Below are 22,378 nucleotides of genomic sequence, written 5' to 3' on the forward strand. Positions count from 1 at the left end.
GACTCAGATAAGACTCTGTTGTTCCTGGACACTTTCACTTTTGCAGATTGCAGCAGGGAAAAGGGAAAAACAAAAACTCTTAGGCTGCTTATCTGGGTTGGGGACCCTATTGGATTATAAAGACTACATAGAAAAACAAAATGAGTGTTCCATACTCAGCCTTAAATGCTAAAAAATCATATTCAACACCTGCCTCCAAAGCTTTTGAGTTGTTGTTTTTTTGAAAGAGACTTAAAAAGCTTGTAATATACGTTTGGATGTAAAAAGCTGGAAGATGGCATCAATGACATCTAGTGGCGAACTACAGCACTACAATTTATTATGCCTAAAGGAAACTTGGCTGGAAGCCCAGACTCAGATCAGACTCTTGTTGTTTTCAGAAAGTTTCTTTTGAAGACTGCAACTGAGAAAAAGGGGGGGAAATACCTCTTAGGCTGCTTATCTGTGTGGCAGAGACAATAAGCTATTTTGAAACTGGCCTGCCTGGATTATGAATATAAATACTAACTGACTTTTAGAGCTGTGTTATGGAGCTATTTATCTGTAGAAGAAACATGCATTATTGATTGAGATGATGGAATACTTTGGACTATAAAACTTTGAACAGTTTTTATTTGCTCTTCTCTCTCTGGACGGAAAGTTCAAAGAAAAAATTGAACTTTACTTAAATTTGCTGAGGGAGATTTAAGGACAGACTGATAGGCCAGCTGGATAATTAGGAGTTCAAATGACAATTGACTGAAACTTTTTAACTCTCTAAATAGATTGGACTATAAAGACTCCATACAAAAACAAAATGGATACTTAGCTTTAAATGGTAAAAAAAACCATCCCTAACACCTGTCCCCAAAGTCCCCAGCTTGATATATCAACAAGAAAATGTTGATGAATTTCAGAAAGAAATGCCTATGTTAAAATCAATACAAGAGACAATTGCCTTAGCTCATGATGAGACTAAAAATAACACAAAGGAGATAAAAGAACAATTCTTTAATCTAAATCTACAAACTCAGAAAATGACTACAAAGGAGGAACTAGCAACCCAGAAAATAGAAGGAAAATCAGAGGAAGCAGATCCAAAGATGGAGGACCTAAAGAAAGGAACTAACAGACAGACTCAGACAAATGAAGAATTAGAAGACATAGCAATAATATCAGAAATGGAAAAGATATCTTACCTATCGAGATCCCAGAACACATTTGAGTATAAAAAAGAAGAGCTGATTGAATGGAAGATAAAGCTGTTTGGAGAATTGTGGGAAATTGGAGAAAGAGGGAGGCTATTTAATGAATATCAATGGGCTGAGTGTCCTTCCAAAAATACTTTAATCAAATTGTCTTTCTTATTCCAAACAATATACACAAAAATAGAGAAAGAGTTACTTGACGATTCAAATGCATTGACTTGAAAAGTTAGTTGGCAAAGGAAGAAAGCTAGAGTAAGACTGAAAAAATAGAGGTTTTGACCCATTAGATGGGATATTATACTATTAATCAGATGTTTGAACATGGGTGAGAATAGATAATTGTTAGAAATAGTATTATTATAACTAGAAAGATAGGATTTATAACTAGAATATTATATTTTGGTATGAGAAGGGAAATAGGAAAATACTAAGAGGGTTTGAATAAGGGAAGCTTTTGGTTACCCAAATATAACTTATTATGAGAAATTATAAGCAATAGAGACATTTTGAACACTGATGGAAAATTAAAATTTAAAAAGCGGGAAAAACAGAATATTAATTGAACAAATGGATATTAAGTGCAAATGCAATTAAGATATATTTTGGTTAGAAAAGATATTTTAAACCAACATTATTGATATTATTAGGAAAATGTAACAAAGATGTTGATATTCAATTGTATATGTATTAACAACAATAAGAATTGTATTTGCCAAATGTGGGAAAATGTGTACTATCGGAAGACAAGAGGAAGCATTGGATGGTGTAATATTGGGCCTAGATTGAAGAAGTTAATATGTACCACTGAATTACTAATAGACCCAGGACAGCACGTTGTTTATTAAGTATTTATGATTGTAAAACTAGAAAATTAATAAAATATTTATAAAAAAGAAAAACGGGGCGCTGCTCAAAAAAAAAGTGAAGGAGGAAGACACAGTTTTATTTAACAGAATGTCCTCACAAAGGCAGGAATGATCAAAGATCATTGAACAACCTAAGCATGAAATCAAAACTTGCATTAAGTACAATTCAATTTCATTTAAAAAAAAGTTAATAATATCCCTCATTGATCATCACACAAAGTCATATAGAAATAGAGATCTCCAAGCATCTGGGTATCTGTGACCTCAATAACCTTTGTTGTGGTCAGTCTCTCTGGAATTCATCACAAGTCATATTACAAGTATTTTATAATTTAGTCTTTGTGTTAAGCTAAAACAAAGTTACAAATAGTTGTGATATAAGTCATTCTGCTAGAGATCTGTGTTCTTTTTATCTCTATCCAGGCTACTTGAAGCCTTTACATCAGTTCTGTTTTTTATCTTTCTATCCAACCATATTTCTCTACACTGGTAGTTTGCAGATCTTTTGTTTTCAGTCATGTCCATTTTACAGTCTCTGTATATTTTCCCACTAATTTTTCATACATTTTTTTAAAAAGATTACACTGATTTTAGATACCAGCTATGATCAATATACAGCAATCAATTGATATAAATGTTATGGTATTAATAATAGAAAGCATCTGTGATTTCAGGATTTGGAAGAAACCAAACAGTTACACAAAAATATTTGATAGATGATTCAACCACATTGGACAGGACGAATTCATAGATCCTTGCCATGATGAATGAAAGGAGAATTATTCATTTTCAGATACGCATTCATTTTACTAACACAGCTCAAGAAAAATGAAACAAAGCCCTGTTTCCCAATATTTAAGAATTTTCTTATTTAACAAGCAAAATAATAATCTATTTCTACTGACTTGTTTAAGAAAACACAGAAAATGAGACAAAAAATCATCAGTTTAAAATCTAAGATGGAAATATAGATACTGACCAACATGCCTTTCCTAATGCCTGTGTTTAATTCCATGATATGTTTCCCAATTTTTATAAGGATTATCCACAAAAGGAATCTGCCAAATAGAGTTCTTGTGTAGTTTTCCAGTAAGCAATCCATGTGACTATTGCACCATCTAGTGGGATATGAAGATAATATAAATATGCTAAGAAATTAAAGATTGGTCATAGGATGAAGAAATGAAGTCGCATTTGCAACAAAATTGGTACTTTCCATTTCCACTGTCACTATTCAATAGCAATAGCACTTAGCTTCACAGTGCTTTTCATATACCGCTTCACAGTGCTTTCCAGCCCTCTCTAAGCTGTTTACAGTCAGCATATTGTCCCCTGGGTCCTCATTTTACTGACCTGGGAAGGATGGAAGACTGAGGCAGCTCTGAGCCAGTCAGAATCGAACCGCCAAACTGCTAGCAGCTCACAGTCAGCTGCAGTACTGCATTCTAACCACCATGGCTCTCAAATATGTACCCTCAAAGATATTAGTCCAGGATTCAAATAAATTCAGTATTTTCTTCCCATTGTGCTATCATAATTAATGGAGGAGGAGGGGGGAGGAGGAATGAACATTTCCCAGGAAATAGAAGGAAGGAGTACTAGATTGAGTTATTTATAAAAAATAATAAGAGGATATAAATAAATAAAGTTTCAAGTGATTTATCATATGGAGTCCCACACATTAGTTGGTAGCATCCATTGTAGATATTTTTTCCAACATTTTCCTCATGTTTTGTTTCATTCTGATAAAATAAAGGCCTGTCAGTTCCCCTTTTGGGTGCCCTGCCATTCTGTTGGAGGGGGGAGGAGGCGGCTCCAGAGGAGCATTCTTTGCATGTGTTCGCTTTTGCTGTAACCACATGGGAATTACGAAAGGGGATTGTCTTTGGAGATGGGATGAACTCCTTCCCAGATAGTTCCAGCAGGACTCCAAAGTCACTGCACCCTGAAGGTGACCCATTATGTCCTGTACCTCAAAACAACCTTGCAGCATTGTATTGGCTGCCCGTGGACTGGTCAGGGGGGTTGGGTTTCAGAATGGGAAGAATGGTGCTTTGCGCGGGATCATTAAGAGTCCGCCTGACCTTCCTGCAACCACTGTTTCTCAGTAAAAGTTTTTTTTTGATTAACCACATGGTATCAAGAGTCGTGCTTTCCTGAGAGAACTAGCTGGGGCAAATCCTTATGCTTACTTATGATGATAATGTTATCCATTCAGTGGTGTCTGACTCTTGGCATTCTATGGGCCAGGTCTTTTCACATCTTCTGATTTTGCAGTACTTCTTTGAGTTTTTCTATGTTCTGGCTGGTGTCAGCTTTGATGGTGTGCAAAAACATATTGATAATCAATGGAGCTTATTTTTCTATAGGCTTAATAAATTATTTATTTGTATTTCTAGGTTATTATATGCATTGATTTTTAAATAAATTTGTTGCACCTAGGACTGTTCATTTTGAGGGGTCCTTGGTGCTCTCTGAGCTTGTTTTCGTGCAGAAGTTTCATTACCTAAACCAGGTAATATCATCAGTGCTAGTCTGACTTGAAAACAACCAAATTCCAAGTGCACCGAAGACCCCTCATTTGAACTCTGAGATACAAATATTCTCCTTTATTGGTACTGTTCATTTTGATACATGTAGCCCCTGGATCTATTATGTCTGCCCCACTCCCAAATATCCCTAGCTATGGTAAAAAATAATTGAAGCCCAACACACGAGGATGGTAATTTAGATTATGCTGTTATAAATAATATAGTTAATATGTATCCAACATTCTCTATGATTTTAACAGAAATATTGAGTCTTGCTCATGCAAATTAATACTGAAGACTTGCAGATTAATTTCTTCAATACTACAACTTAATTTAAAAACTATTTACATTCATCTGCGTGTCCTATAACTATTTTTAAAATAAGTTTCTTAACGATTAAATGTTTGTAATGCACTCAGTTATTATGTATTATCTTCAAAATAAATATTGTTTTATTATTAGTATCATGAGGTGAGTGGGAAAAATTAAAGAACATACTGCTGGCAGGGCCATTGTTAAAAACTGTAAACCCAATATACATTTTTGATACACATTTTTTAAAAAAAGAAACAACAAAGATTCCAACACAAGTTTTTTTTTTTACTATAAAGGAGCTTATTTCTAATATTATCGGTAAGATCGGTAATTTAATAACTTTTTGAAGAAAAGGCATTTCACACCAGTTACAGGTTCCTACTCTGTGTTAATACAATTAAAACAAAAACATGAAAGATCCATTTTTACATTTTTCTTCTTAACAGAAAAATATTTCTAAAGAATCTACTAGTCCATTTCTGCTTAAAATATTCATTAGCATGAGAAAGCTAAAAGAAAAAAATCACATTTTTGTACATATTTATACTGTGTGAATGTATATGTATGTGAATGTATATGTGTATATGTATGTATAAAATTGCTATACACACACACACACACACACACACACACACACACATATATATATATATGGCGCAATTGCATTATATTTAAAATACCACTCTCCCAGAGTCAACTTCCATGCTCTATTAGTAGTTCCTCCTTTGCTTAGTTGCCAACTTGTGGAGGTCCTTCAGGAATAAGAGATGTAAAGAAAGTGGTAATGAAAGACCATGCAGAAGACATAAATCCAGGATTCTGTTCTGCATTGACATCACCAATGTCTTCGCCACTATCTTCTTCAATACCTTCATCCATGAGACGTTCCTTTATATATATAAAAAAATACTAAGTGAGGTAATCATTTTAAAGTAATTTGTATTAATATAATTATTGTAATCTGCAGTTTCTTGGAAAATATGTGTCCTTCTTTCTATCTAGATACCAAAACACAATGTATTCCTCTTGGAAAATTTGAAAAATTATAGACAAATCAACACTATGTTTATAAATTATAAAGAATAATCAAATATTGCAATGTAATATAAATTTATTCAGCTCTGATTTTAACTACATTTATTCCCTATTAAGCATGCATGAAATCATCTTATTTTTATTTCTTAAATTTAGAGTTAAACTTTCATAAAACAGTAATTTTTAAATTTAAAAGTAGTCGTGTTGTTCAACTCATCTCCTTACCATTTCTTCAAGACCAGCATTATTTACATTTTGACCATCATGGTTTATATCTGCATTGTTTGCTGCAGGCTGTTGGAATCCTTCTTGTCTGAATGGGAACCATCCAGCTTGGTGCCTTTATAAAAGACATTGAGAAAATTACTAAGAGGAAATAAAACATTTAGGTCAGCAAATAATAAAAAGCAACAAATAATAATCTGTTAAAACTAATATCATCTAACTCATTCTTCCCCATTATCATGTTTTCTAGACGTGTTAGAAGTACAACTTGTAGAATTCCTCAGCCAGAATCATACATATTTTGAATGCAATTAAATATATTGAATGTAATTTCATGATGTATAGTTGAAATCATTCAATTATCTATTTTTGAGTACATATAACATATAAAATGAACATGTACAAGCACTAACATACTCTATTTTGTAATGGTGATAAATATCTGTAGCTCAGGTGTAGGATAAGGGTAAAGGTTCATTCTCCATGCTTGTGGGTTGGTTTCTGAACGTTTTGTTACCAGGCTAGGTAACATCTTCAGCGGAATTTAGGGGATATCAGTGTCAGTGTTCTCTCTCTCTCTCTCTCTCTCTCTCTCTCTCTCTCTCTCTCTCTCTCTGTGTGTGTGTGTGTGTGTGTGTGTGTGTACATACATACATACTTACATATACAGAAGAACACTGACACACATACACACACTGACGAATAGTATATATACTGACACTGTCATCCCCTAAACTCTGCTGAAGATATTACTTAGCCTGGTAACGAAACCCACAAGCTCGGAGAACGAACCTTCACCCTCATATTCCGTTTTAATTTAGAAGACCACATGACAATTCACTGTAAATATTATGAGTGTTACTTATTGATCAGCTTTCAGAAATGAAAAATATTCATATTTACTGAACAATGGATTAAAATTTACAATAAACTAACATTTCAGTAGATTTCAGTGAATCTAAATATAATTAAAGTTGTATAAAACCACTGTAAAAGATACAACATCCATTTCCAGGTGTGAGCTATTTGCCATCTGTCCATGTGCTGGATATGATCTTGAGCTAATAGGATGATTATGCTGGAATAGGACTAGGGAGACCTAGATCTGCTTTGGTTATGGAAATTTAGTTGATGATTTTGAGATAATCATTATCTCTTCACAGGGTTGTTGTAAGAAAATTGGGAAAGGGAATTCCTGAAGGAAAGGCAGTATTTAAATCAAACAAATGAGTGTACTAAACGTCATAATTTTTTACAAAATAAAGTAAGGAGGAGAGGAGGGGAGGGGAGGGGAGAGGAGGGGAGGGGAGAGGAGGGGAGGGGAGAGGAGAGGAGAGGAGAGGAGAGGAGAAGAGAGGAGAGGAGAGAAAAATGTCCAACACTCACTGCCAGTTTCCCACAAGAAAATTCAATGGGGAAGCCAACAGGAAGACAGATGTTGCTGTGCCACTGATTTTTGTCCCATCTGTGGTCATTCTGATTCTGTTTAGGTAAGGAAATATCTCTGAAATAATAACCTAATGGGTCAAGTTTGTCCAGTAACATATAAATATATAAAAATACACTGAACTATCAGGTCCAAGCCCAGAGATGATAAAGCAAAATCCAATTGAGTTCAATCCTTTAATTGCTAACAACTAAAGGATAGAGTCTTATCAAACTAAAGTTGTAACTATCTAACCTACTAGGAGTATATTGAGAGATTCTAGGCTGTGGTTATCCTGAACCTCATCTACCACCCCATCCAGTTTGGATCTGCACAGCCTCTTAATTCAGGCCTGTCTTTGAAAAAACTGTATTACCAAAACTGTCCCCCATTGCTCCTGCAGAGGTACATTCCATCACACAATTTTATATATTTTTAAAATAAGTATTTAAGATACTAAATAGAAATGAACCTTAAAACAAAATTATATAACTAACTGAATGTTTGACAATTATGTATGCTTTGGGATTAAGATCAAGGAGATCCTTCTGAATTCAGTCTATGGATTTTCTAATATAAAGCACCAGAATTCTCACCTCAGTTGTGAGCTCACTGGATAAACTTAGGCAAACTATTCATCCCTCAGACTATAATGATTTGTCTTTCCACTAGTAAATAAGTGCTACTGGAAGAATTAATTTGATATAATGATGGATATAATAGTTTTTATTCTGTTCATGATCCATTTCTGTTTTAAGACAGATATTCCCATTAGCTTCTTCAAATTTTAGAAATGCATTGTAAACTTAAATGTTCATATAGTCTTTTCAGGGTTCTTTTTCATATTTAAATTTGCAATTATTTTTACAGATTCTAGTATTACAGAATAGTTAGAAAGGATGTCATTTTCTATGCAGAATAATCACAAGTTTGAAATGACCCAGATGCAATAGCAAAAATATATCCTCTTTTCTAGATAATTGTTGCTAACATTTGCTAACAGGACAGCCATCTTTTTAAATATACAATTATCCAGGAAGAGAGGGTGCATTGAGACACAGATTTTCCTAAAGCAATCTTAGAGGTGTTTTAAATGCAGGTGATTGTGCTATACTAGTAAGTACTCCAAATAGCTAGACCATGTAAAAAATAATTGTAGCATTTATACCATCTTCTTAAAATAGTAAGTTGCTTAACTATGTAACAGAAAAAAATTAAAAACCGCAGACTAATCCATGTATCTGTTTTCAAAGTGAGTGCTAGGGAGTGCAAACTGATGAAGTTTACAACAAAATATAAAATGTATAAACTTTTCCAGTTTCTCAAATTTAAATTCACAAAATTATGTACTATATAAATATATCATATTTACTTACAGGTAAACTAATAACATAGCTCCCATCACCATAACAAAGCGACTGAAGGATGAATAGAAATATACAATACTAAGGAGAATAGCAGCTCTGGAGAATGTGTATATCCAGTCCAGCCAATCTCTATTGAAGTCCTCTTCATTTATGACTGGGCCTCCTTGAGCATTCATTTGCACATTTTGATTTATAGGTCTGTTCTCCTGTGGAGCTACATTTGGAGCTGCTGGGGCTTCATTTGCAGGAACATGATCAGAACTTGAGGGCTCTGGAACTGGAGGACTGGTAGAATCAGGACTGAGGGTTGCCTGTGCTGAAACTGCAGCTTGACTGTAACAGAATTAATGAATAGCTTCTCAAAAGTAAGGCATATTAGTTAGCTACTTATAATATGCAACAAAAGAATCTCATCATGGTATTTAAATCAGCTGCTGTAAGAAGGGCACCCTTCTCCTCGGAATGAACTAAGGAAGGGAAAAAAGATTCCCTCGCACTGGTAACTGAAATAGGCATTTTGAAAATAAGAGTCAGCTTGAAACACTGAAATTATGAACAGATAAATGTCCTCAATTGTACAGTCCTCAACTTATAATGGCAATTGGGACCAGAATTTTCACCACTAAGTAATGAAGACTTATTTGGATCAAGATGCAGCAAGGATCGGAGAGGGTACATTGGGGTGTGAGGGAGGTGTAGGCAGAATCAGGGAGGGCATATAAGGATGTGAGTGAGGTACGATGAGATTCAGGAGAGCACAGAGAGTATAAGGAATGTGCGAGGGAGTTGTGGTGAGAATTCAATCCATAACTCGGTTCTTGGCTGCAGAGGCCTTTCCGGAAGGCCTCTGATGGCTAAATTCAGACCAAGGGACACTGCGTGCATCAATCTGAAGCTCCATTCTTAGCTGCAGAGGAATTTCCTGAAGGCTTCTGGGGGCGAAATGGAGGGCGGGGGCAACACGCATGAGCAGCGGCAAGCAGCCACTGAAGAAATGGGACGGCAAGGCAGGTGTCAATTCATGGGAGGTCTGGCTGCAACGATAAGCGGCGCAGGGCATGTGGAACAGCTCCACCCCTCCACCCCCACCCTAGCTTGATTTTTAGGTGTGTGCTTTGCCCCAAAACAAGGGCTTATTTTGGGGTAGGGCTTACATTAGGCCCACCCCCCAAAATCAAGCTAGAGCTTATTTTGGGGGTAGATCTTACTTTTGAGGAAACACGGTATGTGAGAAAATGCCCTTCAAATGGTTTGTAAAGAATTTGCACAGTACATAGCCTTCTCTTCTGTGTCTCTCTGCCTTCAATAAATAATTTTTATAGGTTCTCTCCACCCTAAATGTATTATCAGAAAATCTGTGGCCTGATTTCAATCCTATTCTTGTTCACCGTGACACATATAACTTCTTTTAGAAATACATTTGAGGTAAAATGTTCTTTATGTGACAAGAAGTATAGTGAAGAGGCAATGATTGCAAAAAAAAAAAAAAAAAAAATCTTAGAAGTTTGGGTTTATTAGTAATTAGTAGTACATACTTCACAAATAAAAAATATCCTTATTTTTTCTTCAATCTCATTGAATTATCATGAATAAGATTAATCATGCCACTATATATGATAAATTTCAAGCATGTATAGTAAAGTGATTTCCCCATTGACACAAATATGCAGCTAAGACAGACTTTTACATAAAAAGAAACTGGAAATACAGAATTGTATCTTGACATGTTCTTCTGCTTTTCTAATAAAATTCTTCCCAAATACAGTCTAGGATAGAAATTTTCAATTTGTAATAACTTTTCTCCATAATAAAGCATATCTCTGAATCAGCCACTAAAACAAAAATAAAACTACTCTTAAATAATCAATAGTAAATGCTTTAACAAAGCTGTATTTTTATTTCAGAATTGGTTTGTTAAAACTAATCTACGAAAAAAAATCAATCTAGTCTTTTTTTTAATTACCAATCTTTCATCTTAGTACTAATTAAAATCATGTACTTACTATTGCATATAATACTGACGTGCATACATCTGTTGCCACCATAACATCTGTAGAGGGCTGAAAGTAGGATATACTGGAAACCCAGTTGATATTCCTTGCCCAGGAAATTGATTATCTACACTGTTAGAAACACACTGAAGTTTAATTATATGTCTCTGTTTTATATAACAGAGGTACGTATAGATAAAATATATGAGCTGCAGAAGTTCAGAAAGCACAAAGAGTAAGCATTTCTGTATCTCTTTGCTTCCCTCTAGTAGTTGGTATTTTTAAGCCCAGATCTGGGTAGGCATAAAATTAAAGTATTTATTTTTTACAAAATGTATATGTCTCTATCAAAAAATTTAAAGTAGTCCAAAACTGATAAAACATACAATAAAAACAGAACAATAACTGATTCATCACATTTCCTCCAAAAATAAATATAAACTCCAGTCTTATTTTAGGATACTTCTTACATAGAAAAGCATAAAAAGAACAAAGAGATATTAAAATAATATAATTTCATCATTCCCCATGGTTTATAATTTAAAAAATTAATATCAAATGTTTGGCAAACATATAGAAGACTGCAATGAGTTCAAAACAACTGAATACCATCACAATATTTAAGGTGTCCTAAATCAGTCTCCAACACAAAAGGTGATTACCCATTTCTTTCTATAGAAAAGTCAATATAAATTCTGGAAGGTAAAATGCTGGCACATTCACCAACTCTTCATACCAAAATCTTCACCTGTTGCTTTAAGAAGTGATGGCTAAACCTGTTTTTTCCCTTCTTCCTCCACTTTTTCTAGGAGTGTCATCTTTTTAATTTGAAAGCTAGGAGGCAAACAAGGTCACTTTTCTGATATTTAGAAGTCACCTTTCTGATATTTGAAAGCTATTTAGGTTAAATAAATAAGTAAAATGGCTGTAATGTAAATAACCTGGGAACAGGTTTTTATTATAATAATACTTTACCCCAAAAAGTATGTATAACAAATTATATTATGCTTTCAAGAAAATAAAACAACTTAACAGAATAACTTAGCACAAATTGTGTTCTATTAAAAATGTAACAAGGCTTACAGATATGTTTTGCCTAGCAAAGAGCATGATTTAGTTAGAAAGAGAAAATGCTAAAATAATAACAGTTGTCATTACTATTACTTGGTTTTTATTTACTTATTCCTTACCTCAATTTCAATTATATAGGCTGATGTTCTGTCCAGAAATAGCAAAGTTTACAATGACAATGCTATACATATTTTTTAAAGGCAACAACAGGATTCACTGCAATACAAGTTGATGCAACCATATTGCATCATACCAGAATTACACTTAGAAGAAAGTTGGCTGCAAAGTGTCACAAGAGACTTTGGTAATTCTCTGTGTATTCAGACTGAGAAGATGTAAAAATATTAGTAATAAGAAGAGATAACCAATAGTAATGATTATTTTAAAATAGTAGGGAGAAAAATATTAACCCTAAAAATCTATTTAGACTCCTTAGATCTTGTGCAGAAGTAGAAGAATATATGGTATAAGGAGACAAATTGATTTTTTTGCAAATAAAACATTAAAATTGTAACTATTTATTTTAGTGTCAAAACATAGATTGATAACAATCTCAGTTTTTAATATACTTCAGGGTGGGATACAGGCAAGGTATTTTCTAAATTAGAGAATGCTAGCTTGCATGGAATACCATGAAGATGCTTGGAGTAAAACTGGGCTTTGATTGCACTTGTGATGTATTGGTCAAAATGTGCCCTAATTGCCTGGTACTATTCTTATTATTAGCAGAGAAGACTGCATGTAGCATAGATCAGAGTTCTCCAACCTTTCTGGGTTGGTAACCTGGTGGGGGGGGAGAAGGGGGGGAAGAGAGACAGATGTACACACACAGACATGCACGCACCAGCGCACAAGTAGGGCTGAGAATGCCAGAATCCGCTGCTTATACAAGTGGGGCTGCAAGCACCGGCACCAACTGCTCGCATGATTTGGGCTGCATTTGTGCATGCCAGCCCACTACTCACGCGGCACAGTTGCGAATAGGCCACAGCCCAGTGGTGGGTTGCAGCGCAAAGGTTGGGAACCTCTGGCATAGATGGCTGGTATGCTAGTCTGTGCCTTTTGCAGTTTACTAAAAAGAATACAAAACTTTTCAATGATCAGAGCATTGGGCAGCAGAGGTCAATATCTATGAACCCATCCAGTCACAATGCATAGAAGATTATAACTTGGGATGTCAGAGAAATTAAATTATAAAAAGCATAAATTATCATCTGAAAAGAATGAAAGAAAAACAGACTATAAATCTGCAAAACTAAAAACAAAGAAAGTAATAGACTGGAATAAAAATTATCTGATCTTGTGAGGTACAGAGATAAATGCATGCAGAGAGGTGATGGTGTACACTTACTTATGAAATAACCAAAGTACATTCTAGAGAGTATGAATTGGTATTAATTAGGTCCTATAATAATAATTTATAATAATAATTTAAAAAGACAAAAAGAGGCCCAGAAAATGCAGAGCAATTAAGATATAAAACTGCATTGGAAATGAGTACACAGGATAAGCTTCCAATAGAATAAAAGGAATAAAAAATAATGAAAATATTTATAAATAATTAAAGGAGAGAATATTTTAGATATTTGAATGGAGATGACACAGATTATGTTGAAGAGTGGAATTGAAACTAATGCTGTAACTACCGGAATCTTCTTAAACAATTATGAAAAGGAAGCCATAAATACATGAGTATATTGAAAAATAGTATAGCTAGTACAGATGACCAAATGTTAAAATATTCACATGTTCATTAATTTAAAGAGTGGCAATGCCAATTCATTTAATGTGCTAAATAAGAAATAGAGTATCTGTTCCGGATTATTGGAACAATACCATTATTGTTCTGCAATACAGGGGAAAGATATCACGTGTGAGTGCAAAACATGTAAGGTAATTACTTCATTAAGTGAGCCTGAGAAGGAATCTGGCAGAATTTTGACTGACAGTACAAAATGTGACAAGGAACAAAATTAGGGAAGGTCAATATAGTTTTATACAAGTTATAGGATGTGCAATGAGGTTTTTTAGTTCTCTAAAAAAATGTATAACAATTAAAAGAAAGCATAAAGATTTAGAGAAATCATATAATACAGGTAATCTTCTACTTACACCCATTCATTTAGTGATCATTCAAAATTACAATGACACTGAAAAGTGACTTATGAACATTTTTCACACTTAGTTACATATTCAAAATTCAGATGCTTGGCAAAATGGCATGTATTTATGACGGTTGCAGTGTCTTAGGATTATGTGATCACCTTTTGCGACCTTCTGACAGGCAAGGTCAATGAGGAAGCTAAATTCACTTAACAACCATGTTAATGAATTAGCAAATAAGTTATTCATTTAACAACTATGGCAAGAAAGGTTGTAAAATGAGGCAAAATTTATTTAATAACTATCTTGCTTAACAACATACATTTTTGGTTCAGTTGTAGTCATAGGTCAAGGATTGTCTGCATATGAATAAACAAATATGGGGTGATTGTGCTAACATTAGAACTATATTGGCTAGAAATACGAATGTACTTTTTGTATGTTTTTATGATTTGGCTGAAAATCCTAATGCTTTGCAGTATGATGCAACTAGAAAATTAACAACCGAAGATTAAGATAATTGCATGCAACCAGAAAAATGAAGTAAAAATAGCAAGTTACACATCCAGGGAGAAAGATAGTGGTTTATATATGATCAATTATGAATGGCAAAATGAATGTAGAACTATGTTGTCCCCACTTTGTTACATAGAAATGAAAGTTGGATATGTCAAGAGAAACACAGAATTTGCGTGCACTGGAATGGAAGTGGGTATGATCGATGTGAGATAATATATAGAACGAATTGGTTTTGAATTGAAAATTATCCGTGCATAGGAAATTTGCATCTTATAGATAGAAAGGAGGAGGATCAAACAGCAAAACAAATCATATGAAAGAAAAATGTATAAGATAAAGGGAAACAAAATTGTGGTTAAAGTAAGGGAGGGGAGAAGTCTGAAAAACATCTGCAAGAAAACTATCAAGCTCAGAGAGCATCAAGAACTCCACAATTTAACCCTGAGCTACAAATACTCTGTTCTATTGGTACAAAACCACTGTACAATGTTTAGACATGAAAGAAGAGTAGAGTAGTTTCCAAGGATAAAAAGACAGGCAGAGATACAGTGAATGCTATTATTGTACATTAATTTTAGTCAGGTATTTTTTTCTTATCCTTTTAATTTCTTTATTATTTTTAATACCTTTTCAGTGTTCTGTGAATTATATTGCTTACACTATAAAATGTTGAATGAAACTCTAACATTCAAATCATTTATATGCTACTTACCTCTGCAGTATATATGAGAATGGATGGCTTTGCATTTGATTATTGTGTGTCTGTGCATGGTTGCGATGTCGCACACCTTCAGAATTACTGACAGCTGTATATACAGTTTCTTGAGATGGGGAAGGAGATGATAATCCCAAATGTTCTGAACTCTTAAAAAGCAGATAATAGTTTGAATTAGATGTGCAAAGCATTCAGTGCTGGTTCTTCAAAATACTATGAAAACTAGTCTAATATTCTATACTGGACATTAGCTTCTTCTTATTAGTAATCCAATTATTATATCTTATACCAGTTTTATACCTTGTCCCAGAACATATTTATGCATTGCATAGATTTTTAAAATACTAACAGAATATTTTGCTGGCTAAAATAGTACACTTTTTTTTTCTTTTCCACCAGCACCAACAATACTGTAAAAGATAAGCAAATTATAAATCGGAAAACATCATCATGAATCCAGGAATTCACAGTATAATTGCCATGTGAATGTCAGCCTTTACAGAGCCATCTCTATTTGGACCATGACATCTATAAATATTTTGGAAAAGATTTGCTATCATCTATTAAAAATCTCCAAAAATTGTACATATTCTTGGAAGGATGGGGAATAATACATTTTTCTTTTGATTTTTTAGAAAGCACAGTTCTAAAAGTCAGTCTAAAAATCTTTTATTATACTTCCTTGTTTAATTAATCAGTAAACTAATATTCTAGATTGGCCAAAATAGTTGATATAATGCCTTCCTGATAACAGTACTATCACTATTATAAGGGGAAATGAATATATTAAAACAGCATATATTTACTGATAGAATTTAAATGATTACATCTCACACAAAGATAACTTACCAAGCTGTTGCTAGATGCTGAAGACTCATGACTTTCTCTAATAGTATCAGGTTTAGGGGAATTTGGGGGTGTCCGTGAAGAACATACCAAATGAACCATATGATATTCATCTTGCTAAAATAAAAGGGAGTATTTTAGTGCTGTCTACTTTCACATTAAATCCATGTTGACTAGCAATAACAATCATAGTATAAGTGTTCATATAATTAGTACAATAGGTATGTTTGCACAACACACTGAACAGATTACTGAATTAACCCATTTTCTACATTTGTATATAGACTATAACAAAATTTGTTGGATTCGCAGAACAAATTAAACTATGATTTAAAAAATAAACTCAAGCTTGTAAGTTATGCAAATACAATTTCTAGGTCATAACCTGACCTAGTTAATTCAGCCAATGACTACCAAATGTAGAAAGGTTTATAATGACCATTACAGCTATAGTATCTGTATGAACCAACCAAGTTCTAACAATGTTTGTTTTCAAAGAGTAGCCCAGCACACACAGCAATAGGTAGGACAGTACATACAGTACTCTCTTGGCTGGCTGGCTCTCTTCCTTATCAGAAAGAGAAAACACAGAACAAGTGAGCAAATGCAAGAGAAGGAAGGAAAGAAGGAAAGAAAGGAGAAAAGGAAAGTTTATGTCTGTATGTGTGTTTATGTAAATCATAATTCCCTATTTTATTTTCCTGAATGTTCAAGAAAAACAGATCCAGTGATCTGTTTATGAGTATGACCCCACTCTCATTTTTATACCAAGGAACATCTCAGCTTATTTGCATATACAATGAGACTTAGGGGCTCTTACACACTGTATCAGAAAAACATGTGAAAAATAAATGATATTAATATCTGGATCACCCCAGTTCCTAAATTTATACTCAATCTTTCCAATTGCTTTATCCAGTATCAAATAAATATTTAGAGTATTTTTTTAAGAAATTACCATTTGTCTACAATGGATTTTTATCATAGAGAATACAGGAATGTAGATTCAATAAAAAAAATACACTGTTTTATAAATACTTCTCTCCCACCATAATAATGAATTTAGGCTTTGTCCTCTCTATGTTACTTTATTGGAAAATAGTGTTGCTTTATAATTATAACTTTCTAGTCCTAGCAAAAATGACTTAAACAAAATCCAAACACTTCTCTACCTACCTACCTACCTACCTACCTACGTATCTAAACTATATTTTAAATAAATGTCTGGAGTTTGCTTTTTTCTGAGCAATTTTTAAAAACAAAGATAGTATTGAGATTTTGCTTTTCACTGCATTATCAGGAAATGACCTTGTGCTGTTGTACCAGATTGCATATGTGACTCTCAGTAAGATGAGAAATATTGTTCTCCATAGGGATTGTTCTAGTATCTTTTAGTATCTCTGAAATAGAGAAGATGAGCAGAATACTAGTCCCCTTGGCTCCACCTATAGCAACCTATTGACTCCACCAACACTCTAGAAAGCAGGCAGTCAACAGGTTCTCCCTTTTTCCATCAGTCCAAGTGAACCATCATTAATCACTACTAATTCTTCAAAACCTATACTGTTGTTAGCAACAGTCAGCAATTTTAATCTCTTTATCAACAAATAATTACAGGGAGAGATTATTAGAAAGGACTGTAATTGTTCAGAATTACAGCAGCAATAGATCTAATCAATGCAATAAATTAGTTAGGAAATATGACAACTTTAACACTAATATTTATGATATATAAAATATCTAACCTCATGTATGTGTACACTTAGAAATATACAATAATTTTCTAAAACAGATAATCAATTCATGTTGTAAACAAAGTTAGCATATTTCATTAAATTTCTGTGTTCATCCTACAACATTGGAATTGCTCCATTTTACAGTAGTGACAATTTATACATAGTTTAACAGTATTTAGAATTCACTATTTTGAAAAGTAAAATGTTTATTTAAAATACGGTAATTGAGTAAAGCTTACTTTTCTGAGAATATCTTTTAGTTGCAGGTGATCAGGAAGCAACCTGCCAGAATAGACCAATCTCTGATCCTTTGTAGACTAAGAGATGTGACAAAGGAAGAATTCTTTTTCAGAAGCATTATATTAGAACTGCAAACAATATTTGTAGATTAATAGTGTAATTTAAACATTCTCTTAACATTTGAAATATGTGTAAATGGTGTCTAAACCTTCAATCTACACGCACATTGATAATACACATACACAAAAATACTCTTATTACTTCGAGCCATGGAATAGTTCATCCAGTCAGTTTTAAAAAATAAAATGCACATACATTTAAGTAATTTATTTGTCAAGTGTGATATCTCTTGACAATTGTCATTTATAAATATTGGTATTGCTAAATTAGAAGGAAATAAGAATAAAATATCATAACTAATTGTTTTGTCTCACAACACTATCATTATGTTTTAACTACTGCTTTTTTAAACTAAACTTTATTCTGACATACACATCTCCTTTAGTGAATAATATTAATATGATTCAGAACTTCTAAATGTGAGTTTCACTAGCAATCAGTGTGTTATGTGATAATAAGAGATTCAAATTTATTGCTGAAATAAGTGATATTTGACTAGCCTTACTCAGAACAACTCTAAATAATATACCCCAAAGGGAAGATGTTTATCTATAAATTACAAAAACTCTCCTGTCTTTTTGTCAGTTTGTAACCTTCAATTAGCCCAAACAGAGCATCATAATATAACAATTTTTTAATCAATGTACCTCAAATCCATATAAAGAATGTGTACAAAATCTGGGACCCAGAAAATGATCTGAGTACTATATATAAATTCTAAACAAAAATCAGGAAGCATATCACTAAATGATAAGGTACTAGGTTGGAAACTGGTAGAATATAAATTCTAGTCTTATTTTAGACAGATACTCAGATTGATATTTGATACTCTTTTAGCCTCTAGGAACAAGAAAATGACAAATCACTTCTAAGAATTTTGCCAAGAAAACTGCAGGGACTAATAGTTGCCAGGAATCGATACTGACTTGAAAGCACAAAAAAAACAACCCCACAAAAATACTCAGTTTTTTTTTACTTTTCTTTGGTTTACTGTCTATTAAAGCAAACCATTCTTAAACATTCTTGTTAGTTATAATATTTCAGAGTGTATTTTAGAAAACAGTAATCATAGTTGTTACCAGTCAATACTGATTATTTTAATTCAAACAGAACAACCTAGGGGGAAACAATCAGGCTTCATTTTCATAAATAATTTCAAAACATCACTACACTCTGTCAGCAAGCTTGATACAACTACAAGAAAGTGCATGCGAGGTCTTGGAAATGAGTTTTCATCTATTGAAAATGTTATGTGGCAAAAAACATATTAGTTTGCTCAAACACCGTCTAGAAAGGCCTTCAGCAGAAATGCAAGCATCTATTGTCTAGCTCAGGGGTAGGCAACCTGGGCTCTTTTATGACTCATGGACTTCAACTCCCAGAATTCCTGAGCCAGCATAGCTGGCTCAGGAATTCTGGGAGTTGAAGTCCATGAGTCATAAAAGAGCCCAGGTTGCCTACCCCTGAGCTAGCTGATGCAAAGAACAGTTGCAGAAAAATCAAGAGCACCTTGTATTTTCCTGAGTTATATAGTATCTTGAATAAAGTGAATAAAGAGATAGAGAGTGGTCAGACAATTGTGTTCACCCCAGTATTATGAAAAGGAAGAGACTCATCTTTAAAAGAAAGTGGTTATTTACTCCAGTCATTTGCAAAAACAAGCAGGTGGCAGGACTGTGCAGTAGTTGGAGTCAATCTCCAAAAGTTATTTCAGAGCAACACAAGTGCAAACATAGCCCCATACCTAAATAGTATTTTTTTTCCTGGGATCATGTGACTAGTGGTTATGCAATCCCAGTAAGAGACAGAGCTGTTTATTAAGATCTCCTTTTGGAGATTCAATCTCAAAATACTGCACAGCTCTAATACAGGGAAACAAAAACATATTGATTTTTTAGACCACAAAAATGAGTTCATAGCTAAACAAATGTCAGGATGGAAACAATAATGAGTTCATAGCTAAACAAATGTCAGGATGGAAACAATAATAACAATAACAATAGTGTAATTAACTAGAACTGTGATGATTATCTTCTTGGAGATATGTATATGTATATGATTTCCATGAAGCTCAGGACAACACAACATGACACCACTGAACAAGCTAAAGCTCGTTATGATAACAAGATTTATGAAAAATAACAAAGTTTGCAACAAAGTATCTAAGTAGGATGATAAGTTACAAGAGGTACTGGCCCACCCAGTACTGGCCCACCCAGTACCATTTAGAGGATTAATTTCAGCAAATACTTTTAGACATAACTATTTAGAAGTCTGGGGTTATTTTGCAGATTGTATAATTACTGGAAAACATGGATTTGCCTCTGCAGAAATCTTAGTCAAGTTTCTGATTAGTTATTTTCTTTATAACACAAAGTTGTACTATATGTGTGACTTAGTATGTACATTTTGGATAGAAATGGTTTTCTTGAAATTCCAATAATGGAAACTATGCATATTAGGAGACAATATGCATTTAAAATTGATGTATCTGTAATCTAGTAATTAAGAGAAAGAGAAGTTAGCAACATCTGGACTGCCCACCTGGGCTCAAGGAAGAGAAGTGAGCCCATTGTTGGAAACTGAATGAAAAAACACAATCTTAGTGAAGTACACTTTGGAAAAGTGAGATTTTGGTTTGGGGAATGAGGGAGGAAAGGTCTAGTTGTTAGTACTATGCCAAGGTCTCACATCATTGCTTGGGAAAGAGCAGGTAGAGGAGCTAGCTTTAAAAAATGGCATTGAGGTCCCTTGGGATGCCAGCAGGAATGCTATCTTTTATTTCTGGCTACTGTATGACTTAAAAACCCTGAAATGTAGCAGAGAAAGCTTGCTCAAACAGAGACCGTGTGAAAAACTCCATTTTAGAACATCAGACTCCTTTCAACGCATAACTACAGCAAGCCCAAAAGCAAAAAATAAAGCGTTCCGCTTCCACGCAACAGCTTTTCTCGGTCGGCATCTCCCGAACCCCACCGGCTGTTCTGCTCCGTCCGGGGACTCAGGAGGAGCTAAAAGAAAGGCGAGGGGCTCACCGGCTTACTGGGGTACACCTTGGAGAGGTGGCATTTCAGTCTCCCGACGGTCCAGTCCAGGTAGCAGCTGATGGTCTGGTCAGTATATTTCTGGTTGGGTGCTTTGATGATGAGGATGACCGGCGCCCCCCCTACGGGGGTCTCCATCGGGGCCGGCGGCTGTCTAGGCGCCCGACGGGCAATCAGGCTCAGGAACCAGAGAAACGCCTTCCAGAAACGGGAGTGGCCGCGCGGCTCCCAGCGCCCATTTCTGTCCACTGGGAGCTGCTGTTTCCTCCTCAGCTCAACACGGCCCAGGCCCCAGGAGGCGGGAGGGTAGCGTCATACAGCGGCCACGCGCAACAAGGCCCCAGCCCGGACCGGCCTTGACGTAGCCCGCTGCTGCCCGCTGCTGCCTTGACGTAGCCCGCAAACAGCCGCTCACCCAACACCCTTCCTAGGCCAGAGCGAGCCTAAAATGGAGTCCGGGAAAACAACCAACCGCCCCACCTGGCCAGAGCGCGGCACGGCAGCGGCGGAGGTTGTTGCTGCTCTACCGCGTGGACACCAGGGGGCACTGTGGCGCATCGGTAGTAGCGACGTCCGGAACAGACGAAGGCAAAAGGCAAGAGCGGATAGTCGCTGACAGCGAGAGGCTTTGGTTCCTGCTTATGCGGTTCGAGTCTCCGAGTCACAAAAAAGCCCTTGGGAAATGAAGCTTTCCTGAATTGTTGTGTTCGGCTATGCCTCGTGAACTTGGAGCTGCGGAAGCCAGAAGACCGACATCTGGAGCCAACGATAGGCAACAAGAAAAACGAGCGGAAAAGCAATGAGCAAACAAAACAATAGGAGATAAAACGTCATTTTATATTTAAGCATAGTTTGCCTAAGGACACAGCGAGTTTTCAACAGTCCCCTTTGATGCGTTAGATTCCCACTGCAAAAAGTCAGGGAGATGTAATACAGTTCAATACATCTGGAAGATGCCAATTGGGGAAGGACACCGTGTAGCTGAAAGGGGAGGACCGTAGACCATAGTGCAGGGGTAGGCAACCTTGGCTCTTTTATGAC

The 22,378-nt window shown here is 34.9% G+C and overlaps 1 protein-coding gene across 1 annotated transcript; it reads right to left on the reverse strand.

Moving 5' to 3' along the window:
- Positions 1–5,522: 5,522 nt before the first annotated feature.
- On the reverse strand, positions 5,523–21,781 carry HERPUD2 (HERPUD family member 2). Its single transcript, XM_015811758.2, has 8 exons — positions 21,329–21,781; positions 18,173–18,250; positions 16,201–16,314; positions 15,349–15,500; positions 10,956–11,075; positions 8,962–9,285; positions 6,160–6,274; positions 5,523–5,787 (listed from the first exon to the last, which is right to left on the reverse strand). Exons 1-8 carry the CDS (start codon positions 21,473–21,475, stop codon positions 5,629–5,631), a joined length of 1,209 nt encoding a protein of 402 aa, XP_015667244.1. The 5' UTR covers positions 21,476–21,781; the 3' UTR covers positions 5,523–5,628.
- Between the last annotated feature and the right edge of the window lie 597 nt (positions 21,782–22,378).

This window comes from Protobothrops mucrosquamatus, unplaced genomic scaffold (genome assembly GCF_001527695.2).
Source record: "Protobothrops mucrosquamatus isolate PMUCROS unplaced genomic scaffold, P.Mucros_1.0 scaffold48, whole genome shotgun sequence".
Classification (NCBI taxonomy): Eukaryota; Metazoa; Chordata; class Lepidosauria; order Squamata; family Viperidae; genus Protobothrops; species Protobothrops mucrosquamatus.

Excerpts from the sequence above, each read along its gene's own strand:
- HERPUD2 (XM_015811758.2), bottom strand. The coding sequence starts at position 21,475 with ATGGAGACCCCCGTAGGGGGGGCGCCGGTCATCCTCATCATCAAAGCA. Across the intron at positions 16,315-18,172 it reads TAAAAGATATTCTCAGAAAA|CAAGATGAATATCATATGGT; the intron begins GTAAGCTTTACT and ends CTTTTATTTTAG. Across the intron at positions 5,788-6,159 it reads ATGCTGGTCTTGAAGAAATG|GAACGTCTCATGGATGAAGG; the intron begins GTAAGGAGATGA and ends ATATATATAAAG.